Source organism: Acinonyx jubatus, chromosome E2, assembly GCF_027475565.1.
Source record: "Acinonyx jubatus isolate Ajub_Pintada_27869175 chromosome E2, VMU_Ajub_asm_v1.0, whole genome shotgun sequence".
NCBI classification, from domain to species: Eukaryota; Metazoa; Chordata; class Mammalia; order Carnivora; family Felidae; genus Acinonyx; species Acinonyx jubatus.
Genome location: NC_069396.1, coordinates 44493319 through 44513143, shown reverse-complemented (window position 1 = coordinate 44513143; position 19825 = coordinate 44493319). Strand labels below are relative to the sequence as shown.

General features: G+C 39.1%; 1 protein-coding gene across 2 annotated transcripts in view; it reads left to right on the top strand.

Annotated features, from left to right (window-relative positions):
* Positions 1 to 19825, top strand: part of ZNF568 (zinc finger protein 568) — a 154372-nt gene that overhangs the window by 15174 nt on the left and 119373 nt on the right. For both annotated transcript variants that reach the window (XM_053210207.1, XM_053210208.1), the window contains exons 3-6: positions 973 to 1015; positions 6242 to 6368; positions 6896 to 6991; positions 8724 to 10494. In XM_053210207.1, the coding sequence (XP_053066182.1) occupies positions 973 to 1015; positions 6242 to 6368; positions 6896 to 6991; positions 8724 to 9676 (1219 nt within the window). In that variant the 3' untranslated portion in view covers positions 9677 to 10494. Of the gene's footprint in view, positions 1 to 972; positions 1016 to 6241; positions 6369 to 6895; positions 6992 to 8723 lie in introns of those variants that run through there.

Here is a 19825-nt window from a genome sequence, read left to right as displayed (position 1 = left end):
CCTTCTCTCTGCCTCTTCCCCGCTTGCACTCTTTCTCTGTCTCTCAAAAGAAATAAATAAATTTTTTAAAAAAGTAACAGTTGTTTGGGGCGCCTGGGTGGCTCAGTCAGTTGAGCGTCCGACTTCGGCTCAGGTCATCATCTCACGGTCCGTGAGGGCGAGCCCCGTGGCGGGCTCTGTGCTGACAGCTCAGAGCCTGGAGCCTGCTTCGGATTCTGTGTCTCCCTCTCTCTCTGACCCTCCCCCGTTCACGCTCTGTCTCTCTGTCTCAAAAATAAATAAACATTAAAAAAAAAAAAGTAAAAAGAAAAAGTAACAGTTGTTTGTTCTCATTCGCTGAAAATTATTTTTTAACGACAACACTTAATAATATTCCGGATGAATAACAAGGTTTAGCTTTTAGTAATCATTTGTGCCATAGTTTAAGTAACTATTAGTTTTACTAATGTTATGCGTTATTTTATTTTGCTTTAAGTTCTTTGTAATAAGTTACAAAAGCCTTTTTTCAGTTTATACTTTAAAAAAATAATAACATTATTATAGAAAAAGCATCCTAAATATAGGATTTCATAAAAACTAGTAGGTGAACTAAGTGCAAACTTTAAAAGTAAATAAGAGGTAAAACCGAAGCATTTTGCCTTTAAGAGAAAACGTATTGTCCTTGTGCAAATGTGATCTTATTCAGAGCATGAACGTGGCTCCATGGAGCCAGTTATTTAAGTTTTAAGGATTTTGTTTTTAAATAAATTTTCACTTCTTACTTGGTAGCAGCTTTTACTTCCTGGGGGGTCTGTTTTATGCATTCACATTCTGAATTGAATGGCCCTATATTTTTTCTTCTACCACAGTGATTTAAAGCATAGGTTTTTATACAAGATTTACATAGGGACTTTGCATGTTCCAGGATGGGCCTGGTCCCTCACAGCTCTGTTCTCTTTCTCCTCCTTCTCCCTCCAATCTCTGTCTTCACAGGATTCAAATCTTTTTCCAAGAACAGAAAATGATTGAGTACCAGGTAAGTGTGACATTTAAGTAACCTAGTTTCCCTTGGGAAACTGTTCTAGAAAAAATATGTGCATTTCAAGCATATATACTTTGTCACAGATTGGGTTCTTAGAAAACAGACTTGGAGATGGAGGTTTGCACACATGAAGTTTAGTGGAGACTCTTGGAACATCTATAAAGAGTGAAGGAAGCAGGATTAGGCAGGGGAGTTAAACGGCACCAGCTGATCTTACATGATGCTTTGAAATTGGGATGGCCCTCCAACTCCAACTTTGTCCTGAATGGAGCCAAGGAGGCCTTTATATTCGGAAATCAACCAGTCATTGGTTTTCTGCCCCGTGGTGGGGGACTTAAGGTTGGGTGGGGTACCTCCCTTTGACCAAGTGCGGTTTGCAAAAGGTCTGAAGCCTGCAGTAGCCAGTCTTCTAGCAGCTGGGAGAAATACCATGGTCCTTCAGGGGGATTCGGGTGGAAAACCACAGTTTTTCTCTCTACATGTAGATACAATGGCAAGATACTTACACATACTGTCTACCCCCTTTTTTTCCAGTTAAAATATGCTAGAGGTTGTACATACTAGTACTTAGGACCACAATCTGTGTTGAGGTTGCAGGAAGTGTTTTTAAGTTTTTTTTTTTTTAATTTTTTAAAAATATTTATTTATTTTTGAGAGACAAAGTGAGACTGGGGGAGGGGCAGAGAGAGAGGGAGACACAGGATTGGAAACAGGCTCCAGGCTCTGAGCTGTCAGCACAGAGCCTGACGCGGGGCTCGAACCCACAGACTGTGAGATCATGACCTGAGCTGAAGTTGGACACTCAACCGACTGAGCCACCCCTCTTTTTAAGTTTTTAAAATGTATTTTTTGAGAGAGTGAGCACATGCTCATGCACGGGTGGGGGAGGGGCAGAGAGAGAACCCCAAGGAGGCTCTGCATCGTCAGCACAAACCTGGACATGGGGCTTGAACCCATGAACTATTAGATAATGACCTGAGCCAAAATCAAGAATCAGAAGCTCAACCAACTGAGCCATCCAGGTGCCCCAGGGTTGCAGGAAGTTTTAACTCCTCTGTGCTTTGTGGCCCACATATGTAATGGAATAAAATGCTAAATTTCAGTTAGAGTAATTGAAAATACAAATATTATTTCTTTTCAGAGGGGACAGGCAGGAAGCTTCCTCTACGTTTATGGAAGTCCTGATTTTGATCCAGGGTATCTGTAGCTTTGATCTAGACTGGGAAACAGATGAGCTCTCCAGTATTTAAATTACTGTCATTCCCTTAACTGTTTTTACGAGTTTGGCAGCAAACAGTTAAACATCTTATTCCCTAGCAAGTCTCAGTGTGAAGTGTTCCCAGCTCCCCCTACCTTCCTCACCATCTCTGGACTGTGAAGGGCCCTGTGTCCTGACAAGACCCCCTCAGCCCTGGAGTTCCTGCATTTCAACCTCTTTGGAGGCCTCCCTCCAGCAAGGATATCTCTTTCTGAAGACTCATCCTCTCCCCTTTCCCACATCTTTTCCCTTGTCCCTACAACCACCGTCAGTGCCTCCAACCCTAGAACCCATCACCACTTCCAAACCAAAAAATCCTTGCCTTTCTCCCCTTGCCTCCTTCACCTCCTGTGGTGATTTCCTTCTCTTGGTGTTTCCATATCCTGCTTCTTATTCTTTTTTTTTTTTTTAATTTATTTTTATTTTTTAAAGAGAGTGTGTGTGTGAGTGGGGGAGAGGGGCAGGGAGAGAGAAAATCCTAAGCAGGCTCCACACTGAGCATGGAGCCCGACTCCGACGACCCTGGGATCATGACCTGAGCCAAAATCAAGAGTCAACTGACTGAGCCACCCAGGCATCCCATGTTTCTTATTCTTTCTTGAGTCCAACATCCTTTCTTCCCACCTTACTAAAACTTTTCTGGCCAAGATCCCAGGTGACTTCACTGAGGTTGAAATCAGAAGATGCTTTTTTATTGTTCTGCTAAATTAGATCGCACCTTTTGCCCCCTTCTGTGTGGAAGGCAGCACCATATACTGGATAAGAGCACAGACTTTGGAACCAGACTGCTGAATTCTAATCCCAGTTCTTACTATCTGTATGACCTTGCATAAGTCTCTGAACCTTTTTGTGCCCCAGTTTTCCACCTCGGGAAATGGTACCATCACACTGGGCAAACCAGGACCCTGAGATTTACGCTTGACTTCTCCCCACCTTCTCCCTCTCACACTCAATCACTAAGCCATGCTAATTTTACAACCTTAATGTTACGTCCTATGTTTGGTGAAAATGACATGGCCTTTTGGGTGCCAAATTACATCTATTTTGTTCTGTTCTATTCCATCCCATCCCATCTCATTCCCATTCCAATTAGCTCTGTTTGGGAAATATCAACCCAGAGCTGTCAACTGACCCAGGCTCCATGCTCTGTGATAAAAGCCTGATTGCTACTCTCCCTCTACCATGGTATGTCATTCTGGCATCAGAGAGGATATCTGGTTGTTACCCACTATGTACATGGCCTTGGTATGGGTCTTAGGGTCTCATGTACCAGCATCCATGGCTTCACCCTGGTTTTGGTCCTGCCTTCCAGCCCATCTGCTTGGGCCACTGCTCAGGTGCCACTGTAGGATCCCACATTTTTCAAAGAGATGTACAGCCACCTCCTGAGGTTGAGCTGATGCCTGTGACCCAAAGCCCCCACCAGAAATCACATTGTTAGACCATCCCATGTGGCCCAAAGCCCCCAGGTAAACAAAGGCAGTCTTATCACACAGAACATTCCAGGGGCTTAGAGATTAACTCCCAGGAGCTGAGTGCAAAGATCAGACCTCTCTTTGGGCCAGGTTCATTCTTTACAGTCAGTTGAAGATGCATCATAGTTAGTTTCCTCTACTCACAGGAATAGAGGATTACTTTTCCTTACACCAAACAGTTCTCTGATTCTATGTGGATGCCAACTAGGTGTCCTACAATTTAATTCAACTCAGAGTTAGCACAGACCCTACAAGTTAGGGTCTCAGTCTCACAAGACTGCCCCCCCCCCATGCTAGTTGCATCCCAGGTTGTCACCTGAACTTCTGACCAACTAGCTGTAAATCAGGGGTTCCTGTGACCCCTTGCTTAGTTTTGATAATTTGCTATAGTGATTCACAGAACTCTGGGAAACACTTTATTTACTATTATAGGTTTATTATAAAGGTTACAAATGAAAAGCCAGATGAGAAGGTACAGAATGGTCCTGAGCATATGAGCTTCTGTCTGTGGAGTTTGGGGTGTGCATCCTCCCAGATGTGTTCACCAACCTGGAAGCCCTCCAGGGTTTTCATGGGATTTCCATTTTGTAAGCATCACTGATTAAATCATGAGTTGGGGATCAGCTCAATCTCCAGTACCGCCCACCCACACCCACCCCCATCTAGAGGGGGTGGAAAAGGGGACTGAAAGTTCCAACCCTCTAATCACATGGCTAGTTCCTGTGGCAACCAGCCCCCATCTGTGTCATTAGCATAAACTCGTGTATCCTTGACTGGGGCTTGTTATGAATAACAAAGATACTCCTATTATCCCTATTACTCAGGAAGTTACAAGGGTTTAAGAAGCTCTGTTCTAGGAACCATGAAGGAAGACCAAATATATATTTCATAATATATCTTAATATCACAGGTGCCCTCTTTAGGTTAATACCCATGGGTCCTTCTTTGGGTCCAGCTGAACTCTTTAGTGTCCCTTGGGGCTCTGGCCTAGGCACTTTGCTCATCCTGTCTCCCTGCAGAGAGATCCCACACTAACAATCTTAGCTACCATTTCTCTGCTGATGGCTCACAGAGCTTTTAGCTCCCTTCCTGATCTTGCTTCTGCTACAAGACTCCTGCGTCCATCCCACTGCCTGCTAAGTGTCTCCACCCATTTGTCCCCAGACATGACTAACAACACATCCTCTTTGCTTCTGCTGTTTTTCTCACTTCTGATTTACCACCACCATCACCCAGTTGGCTTTGAGACACCTGGGTGTTACCCTTACCCCTTTTCACTCACTCCCCACAACCAGTTAAGGTTCGGGTTCGGGTTCTGCTCGTCTTTACTCTTTCTTTTCTCGCTGTGTCTTACTGTGCTACTTGTGAACATCATCTTCCACCTGCATTATTACGGTCTTTCTTTTCACTTCTCTCCAGGTCCCCCATCACATTTCTCTTTCTATCCTTACACTTTCAAATTATGTGAGTTCTATACTTCTTTAGGCAGGTTTTTTATCCAGCCTACCAATCTCTGCCTTTTGGAGTGTTCAATCTTATATTAATTTATATTATAATTTAATATCATTTAATATAATTATTGGTGTGGTTGGATTTGTATCTATCCTTTTAGTATTTAGTTTTCTGTTTGTCCTATCGCCTTTTGTTCCTTTATTTCTTTTCTCGTGTGTGTGTGTGTGTGTGTGTGTATTAAATATTTTTGAAATTCGTTTACTTCAGTATACCTGTTTGCACTATAATTTTAGTGGTTACTTTAGGAATTCAATATATACCCTTAACTTCTCAGTCTGCTTAGAGTTACCGGTATACCACTTGATGTGGAATGCAGGAAACTCACCACATGCCTTCTAGAATGTGCTTTCTATACACACCTATTCCTTGATATTTCCATTGATTTAAAGTCCATCATCTCATCACCCACAGGCCCCTGTATTCTCTTCCTGCTACTGAGTGCCTTGTAGCCCTTAAAATCACTGTGCTGCTCCCATGCCAGTGTTCATGCTGCTCCCTCTGCAAGGATTGTAGTTTCTCCATCTTTCTGTAGAGGAGACTCAGCTCCACATATCCCGTAGCTCTGAAGCCTTACTAGCCTTTGAAACATTCACACTTTTCTACATGCTATAACCTAGATGTCTTGCCACCATAGCTTTTATACTTTCACCCTGATGGCTTTACGTATTGCTCTTTGCTGGGCTGTCAGCTCCTTGAGGTCAGGAACCATCCATGATTGTGTTTCCAGCAACCAGCACTGGGTTATACACAGCAGGTCTTCAGTCAGTATCTGTTGACTCAAAGTGTATGTGGCAATAGGTTCCAGTGAGATTGTTATTTTTCCTACCATAGATGGCCTAAAGCCAGGAATGTAAAAGGTATTCTAGGTAGATAAATGATCATGATAAGCTCTGACCTAGGAACATAAAAATTACATACCATCTACCCCTGGCTACATTTTTCCCACATGACTCAGTGTCATTTCATCCTCAGCAGAGACCTGTGTCATTCAAAGACGTGGTAGTGGGCTTCACTCAAGAGGAGTGGTACAGGCTGAATCCTGCTCAGAGGGCACTGTACCGGGATGTGATGCTGGAGACCTATAGCAACCTTGTTTCAGTGGGTAAGAAGAACTCCTCCACACAATTTAGATTGTGGTTGATTGACCACCTTTCATTTTTCAGTTGCTAAAAGCAACTGAGATACCTAGAGCCTCTGAAGTACCAAATACTTTTTATGTGCCAGACACTATTTCAGCCACTTTTAACATATTAACTTATTAATCCTCATAAGAGCCCCATGAGGTAGGTACTATTTATACCACTATTTTACACATTTGGAAACAGAGGCAAATAGGTGAAGTCACTTGCCCAGTGTTATTCACCAAGTACATAATAGAGCCAGGCTAGGATTTGAACCCCAGTAGTCTGGCTGCACAGTCTGCATCCCTAACCCTTATACTGTGCTGCCTCAGTGAGTTTGGCTTGAGTTTCAGTGGTCCTGAGTTACTAATTCCTTTTGGGTTCTGGACAAGGTGTGTGTACAGTCTTCTCCCAAGTCCAATGTCTGTTGTGCAGCCTTTAATGCTGCCTGAGTGGCCCTGAAGACCAAGGAGCTCAGCCCAAGGCCTGGATCATTTCCCTGGAACAGGTTATGAAGGCACTAAACCATATGTGATCCTCAAGCTGGAGCAGGAAGAAGCACCATGGATTTGTGAGGCAGCATGCTCGGGCTGCCACTGTCAGGGTAAGTATGATAAATCCAGCAAGAGGTGCTATGGGAGGCTGGCACCTTTGGGATTTTGTTGAGTCCACCTTTCAAAAGCCTTAGAGCTTTGCAAGCCACTGGAGACATTTCTCTGAGAGCTTTAGCCTTCTTGATGTCCTTCAACCTCCATGCACCCCACCTCCCTTATCCAGGTGTTCCTTTTCCTCTTTAAATCTCACCTCTCCCTGTGCTCTTGCTCCATCCCCCTATCTCCAGAATCCTTCATTTCTCTTAAGGTTACCTTCTCCATCATATTCAGGCTTTCTCACAAATAAGCTGCTGTCATTCCCCCGCTCCTGCTGGTCCCTTCCTATTCCCTTTTCCCACAGTTTCCAGGTAAAATGCCTCAGACCTGCCTGCCATACCCATACTCTCACTTCCCATCCTTTCCCTAATCCTTTAAGTTATCCCTTAGTCCTTTAGTTTCCTTAAGTCACAGAAGAGGAAGTATTGAATTTCAGGTAGCCTAAGACAACTGGGTGGTAAAGGAGATGACTGAGCTTGGCCCATCTTAACCACTTCCTTATAACATTCAGAATAACTGCCCCTTTCCTAGCAGCTCTGTAAAATATTGCAACAATACCCATGGTACCCCAAGTGTTGGTAACCTACTCTTAAGGATGCCTCTGAACTACTTCTCCACAAGAGTCATGAACTTAGTAAGAAGAGTCAGTGTTGTCTGTTCCCACATCTCTTTATGCCACTCACTCTTGGTTTTGTAATCACATAATTGAATTAATATTACATTATGAAAATATCATTCAAGTTATTTTCGTGCTTCTCTCCAAAATGTCTCTGAAATTACCACCAGTCACCTTTCATCCACCTTGGTTGTAGTAGTAGCAGTAACAGCATTAGAACTACTGGCCAACACTCAGTGTGTGCTCACTATATGCCAGATCTGTTCTCAGCCTTTTATATATATCATCTCGTTCAACCCTTACAAGACCTGTGAGGTATCCAACCTTTATTACTCCATTTACAAATGAAACGATCACAGGAAAGTTAGGAAACTTATCTAAGAACATATAGCATAGTAAGGGACCAAACAGATTTGAATTCATGTGGTCACATTTCAGAACCAATACTCATAACTGTCACAGCAACACACTGGTACCCTTTGGGGTGTATTTTGCTTCATTAAACTGTGCTCATCAGCCTTCCTGAAACATTGTAACCTGGCTATCAGCTGCCTTTCTTTTCCCTCTTTTAGGAGCCACACATTGAATAGCAAGGTGCTATATGACACTTAAACCCATTTCCTCAGTAACAAGATTGACAGACTACAGCCTATAGTTTGGCCACCTGATTTTGTGAAGAAAGTTTATTGGAACACAGCCATGCCTTAACATTTACATACTATCTGTGTTCCCCAAATACAGTGGGAGAGTTGAATAATTTTGATTGAGACCATATGGCCCACAAAGCCTAAAATATTTACTCTGACCCTTTAAGAACATGTTTGCCAACCACTGGTCTATAATATTCCATCTTCTTCAAAATTATAACTTTGTATACTCTGTGGCATGTTCCATTTCATTTGTGCCTGTTGTGAACCTTCTCATACAGCACCCTTCTCCGCATTTAGTTATGGTTCATGCTGTGTCTGTTTATATGCTGTGTGTTGTTTAAATGTTTAGGGTATTTTTCAAGTAATTTTATTCCAGATCATAATAATAGAATAAAGAAAGATTTGCTGTATTTTCTCCAGAAAACATTTGTCAAGTTAATGTCCAGAGGAAAAGACAGCAAGACATGATTTTGAAACAAGGGGCATTCATCAGCAAAAAAACATTGCCCAAGGAAAGAAGCCATGAAGACAATAAGTTTGGGAAAATATCACCTCTGAGCATTAATCTTTTTCCTTCAGTTCAAGACCCCAATAACTGGGACCCCTATGGAAAAAGTGTGAACCATAATTTAGACTTGATTGGTTTTAAGAGAAACTATTCAAAAAAAGATGAGTGCTGTGGATGTGGGAAATTGTTACAGCATACAAACCATGATAGAAAACCTAATGGAGAAAAACTCTGGGAATGCAGTCACTGTGAGAGAGCTTTTAGCCACAACCCAGCACTTATGTATAAACCAACAGTAACCAATTCTCTTGTGTACAAACGTAAGAGGGTTCCACCTACAGAGAAACCCCATGTCTGTAGTGAGTGTGGGAAAGCCTTCTGCTACAAGTCTGAATTCATTAGGCATCAGAGAAGTCACACTGGGGAGAAGCCATATGGATGCACTGACTGTGGGAAAGCCTTTTCACATAAGTCAACCCTTATTAAACACCAGCGAATTCACACTGGGGTAAGACCCTTTGAATGTTTTTTTTGTGGGAAAGCCTTCACTCAGAAGTCACACCGCAGAGAACATCAAAGAACACATACTGGAGAAAGACCCTTTGTGTGCAGTGAATGTGGGAAGTCATTTGGTGAGAAGTCATACCTCAATGTACATCGAAAAATACACACAGGAGAAAGACCATATCGTTGTAGAGAATGTGGAAAATCCTTCAGCCAAAAATCATGCCTCAATAAACATTGGAGAACTCACACAGGAGAAAAACCCTATGGATGCAGTGAATGTGGCAAAGCTTTCTATCAGAAGCCAAACCTCAGTAGACACCAGAAAATTCATGCCAGAAAGAATGCCTATAGGAATTAAAACATGATAATTGTGGGAAGCCTTAAGCAAGGTATCCTATTTCATTGTATGTGGAAGCATTCATTTTCAGGAGAAATCTCATTGATTTAATGAATTTGGACAAAATGTTTTTACCATAAGGGGAGTCATGTTCTAATTGTGATAGAAAACTTTATACAAAGATTGTAGAAAACACTTTATAAAACATAAACATGGTCACTCTGGCTTATGAAAGTTTAAAAATATGTTAATGGAATAACAATACAAAATATATGTGAAAAGAATTGGTATATTATGGCATATTCCACAGTGAGCCACATAATAAGCATTATTTATATTTTGGGAATGTAAATGTGGATTTAATGTGATTTGTGAATATCAAGCACATTTGTCACATAGTATGTAGAATGCCATTCACCAAACTTTTTCACTCTAAATATCACCATTGTCTTTTAATGTCTTAACAATATAAAAAATAAGAACATTTGTTAATGTTGAAAAGGCAAGGCTAAGGAATAGTTTCACAACCTAATATTGGATGAACAAAATACTATAAACTTGATAGCACAGCCATTATTTGACAAATAGTAGTGTGGCCCTGGCATATTGTGCACTACTTCTATTTTATTAGTCTTTCCTTAACATGCCTTTGCAGCAAATTAGGAAAGACAGTGTTTATATGAGTCTTATAATTCAGAAATGTTTCTTGCAGCGACCAAAGATAGAATTTTTCTGTTTTTTTTTTCTTTTTGCAAATTAATTCAGCAATGTCCACTTTTCTTCCCTATCAATTTCCCTGTGAATATCCTGGGCATGAAAACCCAAATTGTTTCATCATTCCAATCTTGAAAAAAAATCTACTTCCTTGAGCTGCCACATCTTCCAAATAAAACAAATGCCCACACTGTTCAAGATATGCCTCTTGTAAGAATGCCTGGTCCAGAATGAGAAAGGAAACAATCACATGAGCACCGGATGTTGTACGTAAGTGATGAATCACTAAATTCTACACCTGAAATTAATATTACACTGTATGTTAATTAACTGGAATTTAAATAAAAATCTGGGGAAAAAAATCACAGATAAAGATACGATTAAAAGAGTGATAAAAGATATTTCATACAAATCTAGATCAACCTGTTTTTAAAAGAGGAATTAAATGCTTTTCTTGCAAAATATAAGTTAGGAAAATTGCAAGAAGTAGAAACTTGATAGAACAATTACCATTGAAGAGTTTGGAAAAGTGATTAAAGATCTAGGATTGAAAAATGCTCCAGGGCCCAGATGATTTCATTGTTTCTTCTTGATACCAGTGTTATTTGAAGTATTTCAGCCCATAGATTATGTTCTCCAGTTTATTTTATGAAGTCAGAATAAGTTTTAACACCAAAACCAAATAAAGGTAATTGGAAAAAAGAAAACTCCAGGCCAGTCTTACTCATGAATTTAGAAACAAAAATTATAATTAAAATAATAACAAGTAGAATTCAGCAATATACCTAAAGAATGACATAATGACCAAGGAAGAATTATTCCAAGAATGCAGAGCCAATGCAGTAATAGGAAATAAATCAATAAAATTAACAGTTTAAAAGAGAAGATGCCATCCATCAATGCTGACAAGATATTTAATAGAATTTGCAAACATTTCCAATCTAATAAAATATAAATTAAATTGTAATACTTAGTAACCACTTAGGAGTTACTTTACCAAAATCCTATAGCATATTTTATACTAAAACCATTTTTTGAAAATTAAGAATTTAATAGTATTAGAGATAAGGGTGTTCACTGCTGTCTATTTTTACTAAACATTGTGTTGGAGTTTCCAATGAAGGCAGTAAAAAAATTAAATTAAATAATTGGTATAAACAATTTAAAAAGAGGGAAACTTTTTGATGATATTATATGTCAATAAATGAAGAGACTAGTAATTGTTTTGGGTTGAAAGGTAATTTTCTAAAAAGACAGTATAGAAATTAAGTTTTCTCTGTAAACATCTAATAACTTACATGTACTTCTTTTGGAATTACACTAAATGTCAGTGATTTTTTCTTTTAACTTATGTGAAATGATCTTAAAATCCATATGGAAGAACAAATGTCTAACAATCTAGACAAGAAAAGTATGAAAAAGAATTTCATACCAGATGTCAGAATATAACATGAAGTCACTTTAATCAAATTAATAAAGTATTGGCAAAGGATAAATACATCAATGGATCAGAATAGAAAATCTTGAAATAGACCTAAGTGTATATGAGCTTTCTCATATATGGCAAAGGTGGAATTTCAGGCTATAGGGGAAAGGAATAGTTTATTTAAAAAGAATTCTGGTACAATTGGCTTTTACTCAGGAAGAAAGTGAAATTTGACTAATACCCCAAAGCATATGAAAAAAAAATCCAGGTGAATTTAAGATTTAAATTGTTTAATAATAAAATTCTTGAAGGAAAAGTGAAAGGAGACTACAGGTACAATCTAGGAGTTGGGAAGATTAACTTTACCAACAAAAGATACTTGAAGGCTATTAAAAAATATTTGACTACATAAAAGTATAATCTTTTGTATGGCAGAAGGTGCCATCAACAAAGTCAGTACACGATATTTTTGAGGGAAATATTTGCAAAGCCAATCAGAGAAGAGGTGCTTTTCAAATTGACAGGAAAAAGATAACTCAGTGGCAAAACATGGGAAAGTATTGTGAATAGACAGTTGTAAAAACAGCAAACCCAACTGGCTGGCTATCAAAAAATGTTTAGCTTCAGTGGTTGTTGGGGAATACAGATTAAACTCATAATGAGATGGGGTGTCATAATGAGTGGGGTTGAGCATCCAGCTTCGGCTCAGGTCATGATCTTGAGGTTCATGAGTTTGAGCCCTGCGTTGGGCTCTCTGTTGACAGCTCGGAACCTGGAGACTGCTTTGGATTCTGGGTCTCCCTCTCTCTCTGCCCCTTCCCCACTAGCACTCCCTCTCTTTCAAAAATAAATAAACATTAAAAAAGATTTAAAGTCCTAATGAGATAACTGTGTGCAATCAAACTGACAAAAAATAGCAGGACTGCTTTTTTGCTGTCCCAACAAAGGTTCTTATACACCACTGGTGGAAACATAATCATTACAGCTCTTTCAAAAAATCAATGTGGTAACATCTATTATAATTTAAAGTACTTATGCCACTTTGAGGAATCTCTTAGAAGTAAAACCCCAATACATGAAGACAGATGAATATGGATATTTATTATAAAATTATTCCTAGTGGCAAGAAGACACTAGAATCCAAATAAATGCCCATCAATAGGGAAATTGGAAAAGGGAAGGAATTATATCCATTCCATAACATGTTTATATAGCCACTAAGGTGAACAAATTAAACCATGCTAGTGGACTTGAATTCCATAATGTTTTCTTGAGTGAAAAAAGCAAGGGAGTAAAAAAAGCATATTTTAAGTGTAAAATATGATCCTGTTTTTGTAAATCAGTGACAAAATGCCTCTAGGTGTTTATGAGTGATAAATATGTATCCATATATGTTTGTGTATGATTTTCTATGCATGGAGAAAAGTATTGAAGAGTATATATTGGGTTGGGGGGAGGTGGGGGATATAGGTTGGTTTGAGGGAGTCAGAGAGGGAAAATGAAAGCCAAAAAGAAAAAAAAAATACATAAATGAACCAGGTATGATATCTCAAATGTGTGATTAAAGTTATTTGAGTGGGGAGCTAGAATTCTGCTAATTTGTTGATATGTTTGTGCTATATTGTTAAGTGAAAAGGGCAAATTGCAGAATAATGTATACAAATCTATTTTTTTTATTAAAAACCCTGTATGTGTATATATGCATGTATGTTTATATGAACAAAGTATGGATGGATATACAGCAGGGTGTTAACATTGGTTATCTTGGTAGGGAAGGGAAAAATGGCAGTTGTTTAATTTATATGTCTTTGTATTGTTTTACTTGTTTTAACATATATATCTTTTATAATTTGAAAAACAAAATAAAGGGGGAAAATGTTTCAAAGTGCATAAAGCATTGCAAGTGTTTCTGTTTTCTGACAAGATGGCACCTTGGTCTGGTTTACTGCCTTTCCTCCAGCACTGTCCTTCAGATATCACCAAAGTAAAAGTAAATGTCTAGATTGTTACTTGTGCTTCTGAAAAGCAAAAGGAAATATTTTGAGAAACTTCCAAGCAGAGAGAGGTTTTTTGTTTTTATTTTGAAATAAATTTTGATTTATAAAAAAAAAGTTGCAAAACAGTTCTTATGTAGTCTTCATCCAGTGTCTCCTAATGTTAACATCTTATATAACCTTAGTACAATTATCAAAACCAGGAAATTAACATGATACAAACTAGTAAGTATAGTCCTTCCCACTGATGTCTATCTAGTCCAAGGTCAAGTCAAGACCCCACAGTGCATTTACTTGTTATTTATCTTCAGTCTCCTCCAATTTGTGACAGTTCCTCAGTGTTTGGTCTTTCATGACTTAGATGCTTTTTTTTTTAAGGAATACTCACCAGTTATTTTGTAGAATATTCCTCAGTTTGTGTTTGATTCAGTATTTTCTCTGATTTCACTGAGGTTATGCATCAATACTACAAAAGTGATGTATCCTCAGAACATAATATCAGAGGATACATGATGTTGATGAAATCTAACAGTCACCATTGATCACATGGTTAAGATGCTTACTGTTAGATTTCTACATTATGAAGGTACTAACTTCCCTTGTAGTTAATAAATATCTTGGGCAAGATAATTTTGCAGAATTTTTTAAAAATACATCTCAGCAGGGCTTGGCCCCAGAGATTCTGTTTAATTAGCTCCAAGGATTCAAGCATCCCTAGTAATTCTAATGGGCAGACAAGAGTGGACTTTGGATATGGACAACACACCTAATCATTAGCCCTGAAACAAAGCATCATCCTTACAGAACAAATAGTAATGAGAAACTGAATTATGACATTTATAAACACTGGTCTTTAGCTTTGGTAACCTAGGTGTGTTAGTTATCTAGTACTACCTAAAAATAAGCACAAACTTAGTAGCTTAAAGCAACACACATCATCTTGCAGTTTCTCTGAGTCAGAAGTCCAGGTATAGCTTAGCTAGGTCCTCTGATTCAGGGTCTTACAAGGTTATATATAGTTCAGTATTTCCCAGAACAGTGGTCTCATCTGATCCTCAACTAGGGAAGGACCTGCTTGCAAGATCACATGGTTGTTGGCAGAATTCAGTTCTTTGTGAGCTATTAGACTAAGGGCCTCAGTTCCTTGCTGGCTGTGGGCCAGAGGCTACCCTTAGTTCCTTGCCATATGGGCCTCTCTGAAGTCCAGCTTTCTAGAGAGAATAGAGGTGCTAGAAATGGAGTTGTTAATTGATCGTGTCTATGTGAGGAAGCATCCATAAAAATCCCAATAGAATGGGGTCTGGGGAATTTCCAAGTTGATGAGCACAGCCATTTACCAGGAGGGTGGCACACCCCAACTCCACGTAACAGAAGTTCCTGCACTCAGAACCGTCCCAGACCTAGCCCTATGTATCTTTCTATCTGGATGTTCATCTATATACTTTATCATATCTTTTTATAATAAGCTGGTAAACAGCAAGTAAACTGTTTTCCTGGGTTCTGTAAGCTGCTCTAGCAAATTAATCAAACCTTAGGAGGGGGTCTTGGGACCTCCACATTATAGCTGATGTGTCAGGAGCACACGTAACAACCTAGACTTGTGATTGGCATCTGAAATGTCTGGGGGTGGGAATGGTAACAGGGCAGTCGTGTGGGACTAAGCCTTAATTTATGAGTTCTGGTGCTATCTCCAGGTAGATAGGGTCAGAATTGAGTTAAATTGTAGGCCTCAAGCTGCTGTCACAGAATTCCTTGAGTGTCAGAAGTGTTGTGAGTGTGGTAGTAGTGTGAGACTAAAGGAGAAACACGAGAAAAGATATTTTTCCCACACTCCTTGTAAACAGCAAAGAACCTGTTGCATTCCCAAAAAGAAAAAGGAATTTTAGTGTACATGAGAGGTGTTGGAAAATCATTTCCCTTACACTCTCACCTTCTGGTTGATTCCACTTTAAAAGCTTATGAAGGGCACCTGGATGGTCCAGTCAGTTGAGTCTGACTCTTGATTTCAGCTCAGGATGATCTCAGAGTTCAGGAGTTTGAGCCCTACATGGGGCTCCATTCTGTCAGCTTGGGATTCTCTCCCCCTCTCTCTCTGCACCTCCCTCTCCTGTGTGTGCATTTTCTAAATAAATAAATAAATTGAACTTAAAAAATTTTTAAACTAAAAACTTAGTTTGAAACTAATTAAAAGCAAGACAGTGGAGTTGGGGGGTGGAGAAATTGACCTGATAATATGGAATACAGATTCCAGTTAAAATATTAATATGATCCAATATAAATTAAAACAAGGGCTTTGAGGATTAAAATTTATTATATAAGTCTAATGTATAGAGGGTGATTATCCCTAACACTTCTACATTTGATAGCCTAATTTTGCCTGCCTTAAACTTGGAAGATAAATAAACAAACAAACAAATATAAGTGCATAAATGAATGCATGGTGCCACATGGTGAATTACTACAACCTTAATGCTATGGTCCCATCTATTAGAGGTCCCATACCCAATACCCAATATTATTAAAATTACTAATTCTATTCAATTTTCAACAACTGGTAAATATTTTGCTCTTATAGATTTGGCTAATACGTTCTGTTTAATGCCTATTTCAACAACCTCTCAGCTGTAGTTTGTCCTTGCCTCCAAAGGGACATAATAAAATTTTTCCAGGCTACCCATGGAGTTCCTCAATAACTTTGTTGTTACAAATTGCAGACAAAATCCTAGCTGTATCTGCCTTTCTCTAGGAGCACGAGTATGGCACTACATTAATCACATACTCCTGCAAGGGGATTCATTTCACGCACTCATTACAGACATACAAGTCCAACATGTTTTAGTCTTTTTTGGGTTCTTGTGGCAACATAGTCCTCATTTCTAAATTTTACTTTATCTAATTGATGTTTCCATGGATAAATCAGCCCTCCTTAATGGAACCCACCCCAACAAAAGGGTTAAAATCTGTCCAAGTTAAAATCAACAGTTACTCTCATTAGTGTCCTCAGAAATTCCTTCACCATAGAGGCTTTAGTAGCCTGTCATGCCTCCTAGAGTCTGTGGACCACTTGATGGCCATAAGTTATCCAAGAACTGATGAAAGAGACTGGTTATCTTGGCCTCATGTACACACCATTAAGACAACTGATGGCTGGCCACATATTAGGATCTCCTAGAAAGAGAGGCTCTCACAGACCCTGAGGCTGTGACCCTCTATACCCAGCTTCTCATTATGCTCTGGGTCATGGAAACAGTGCCTGACAGGCTTGGCAAAGCTACTGAGATCTCCTTAAGACAGGGTGGAGCCAAATCTGCAAGAGCTGGTCTCCCCTGTCCTTAGTCCCTTGCCAGATGCCATAGTGCTGGAGGAGGTCTCCCTTCACCCTCCCCCTTTGCTATCTGGGAGCCCCTTGGGATCAACTGAATGCACAGTGAAGAGTGTTTGTAGACTACATACAAAGAGCACTGCTAACCATCTTATGTGATGGAGCTCAGTGTAATATTTCTGTTTCCCTTCCCTTAGCCAGGATTTCCCTCATATGATAGGACACATGGGACAATATACTTGGGCAAACTTCAGGCAGTCACCTTAGCACTGGATGTCCCAGCCAACAAATGGCTCCGTCTTCATATTCATTACAGACTGTTGGCCCATTGATTAAAAATTGTTCCCTTCAGGGTAAAAAAGTCTGTTGCTTCACAGATACCCCAGATACAAATCAATATTACACACGGCTCTACATATACTAAGACCACAATACAAGGCCTTGCCAGGACACACCTTATTTCTTTCAGAGTTATAGACATTACTGATAGTAACCAAGGCACATAATTTACTTCTCAGAATACACACGCTGCACTCTTGAAAGAGGCATTCAATAGAACTTTCATGTCCTTAATAGGTCCCAGATAGCCAGGTTAACTGAAACATAATGGTGTCCTCAACTCCTTTTCCATACCAGTCTGACAGACCCCTAAATGAGCATCTCTTGCCCTGGGCCTTAATCTCTTAATTCAATGCTCCTTGGCCAATTCATACCTTATACCAACTCTAAAAAACTTTCTCATCACTGTTTCTTATATTTAAAAGGGAAATGTGTCTCATCTCCATGTATATAAAGACTCATTATATATGAAGTCCTTTAATATCTCATCTTTTTTTAATAGTTTTTTTTTTAGTTTATTAATTTATTTTGAGAGAGAGAGAGAGTGGGAGGGAGGGGCAGAGAGAGAGGGACTGAGAGAGAATCCCAAGAAGGCTCTGCACTGTCTCTGCACTGACATGGGGCTCGAACATGAACCACAAGATCATGACCTGAGCTGAAATCAAGAGTCAGACACTTAACCAACTGATTCACCCAGGCACTTCGTCTCTCCTTATCTTTATAATTTTTTTTATCTTGTCATAAGTACTGGAGGCCAATCTCAAGAAACAAGAAAAATCCCAAATACAAAATCTAATAGCACACCTAAAGGAACTAGAAGCAGAACAACAAAGACACCCCAAACCCAGCAGAAGAAGAGAAATAATAAAGACCAGAGCAGAAATAAATAATATAGAATCTAAAAAAACAGTAGAGCAGATCAATGAAACGAAGAGTTGGTTTTTTGAAAATAAACAAAATTGATAAATCTCTAGCCAGGCTTCTCAAAAAGAAAAGAGAAAGGACCCAAATAGATAAAATCACAAATGAAAATGGAATTATTACAGCCAATCCCTCAGAAATACAAGCAATTATCAGGGAATACTATGAAAAATTATATGCCAACAAATTGGACAACCTGGAAGAAATGGACAAATTCCTAAATACCCACACATTTCCAAAACCCACATGGGAAGAAACAGAAAATTTGAACAGACCCATAACTAGTGAAGAAATTGAATCAGTTATCAAAAATCTCTGAACAAATAAGAGTCCAGGACCAGATGGCTTCCCTGGGGAATTCTACCAGACATTTAAAGCAGAGATAATACCTATCCTTCTCAAGCTGTTCCAAAAAATAGAAAGGGAAGGAAAACTTCCAGACTCATTCTATGAAGCCAGCATTACTTTGATTCCCAAACCAGACAGAGACCCAGCAAAAAAAGAGAACTATAGGCCAATATCCCTGATGAACATGGATGCAAAAATTTTCCACAAGATACTAGCAAATCAAATTCAACAGCAGATAAAAAGAATTATTCACCATGATCAAGTGGGATTCATTCCTGGGCTGCAGGGCTGGTTCAATATTCGCAAGTCAATCAATGTGATACATCACATTAATAAAAGAAAAGATAAGAACCATACGATGCTGTCAATAGATGCAGAAAAAGCATCTGACAAAATACAACATCCTTTCTTAATAAAAACCCTCGAGAAAGTCGGGATAGAAGGAACATACTTAAACATCATAAAAGCCATTTATGAAAAGCCCACAGCTAATATCATCCTCAATGGGGAAAAACTGAGAGCTTTCTCCCTGAGATCAGGAACACGACAGGGATGTCCACTCTCACCGCTGTTGTTTAACATAGTGTTGAAAGTTCTACCATCAGCAACCAGACAACAAAAGGTAATCAAAGTCATCAAAATTGGCAAAGATGAAGTCAAGCTTTCACTTTTTGCAGATGACATGATACTCTACATGGAAAACCCGACAGACTTCACTAAAAGTCTGCTAGAATTGATACATGAATTCAGCAAAGTCACAGGATACAAAATTAATGTACAGAAATCAGTTGCATTTTTATAACCAATAATGAAGCAACAGAAAGACGAATAAAGAAACTGATTCCATTCACAATTGCACCAAGAATCATAAAATACCTAGGAATAAACCTAACCAAAGATGTAAAAGATCTGTATGCTTAAAACTGTAGAAAGCTTATGAAGGAAATTGAAGAAGATACAAAGAAGTGGAAAAACATTCCATGCTCATGGATTGGAAGAATAAATATTGTTAAAATGTCAATATTGCCCAAAGCAATCTACACATTCAATGCAATCCCAATCAAAATTGCACCAGTATTCTTCTCGAACCTAGAACAAGTAATCCT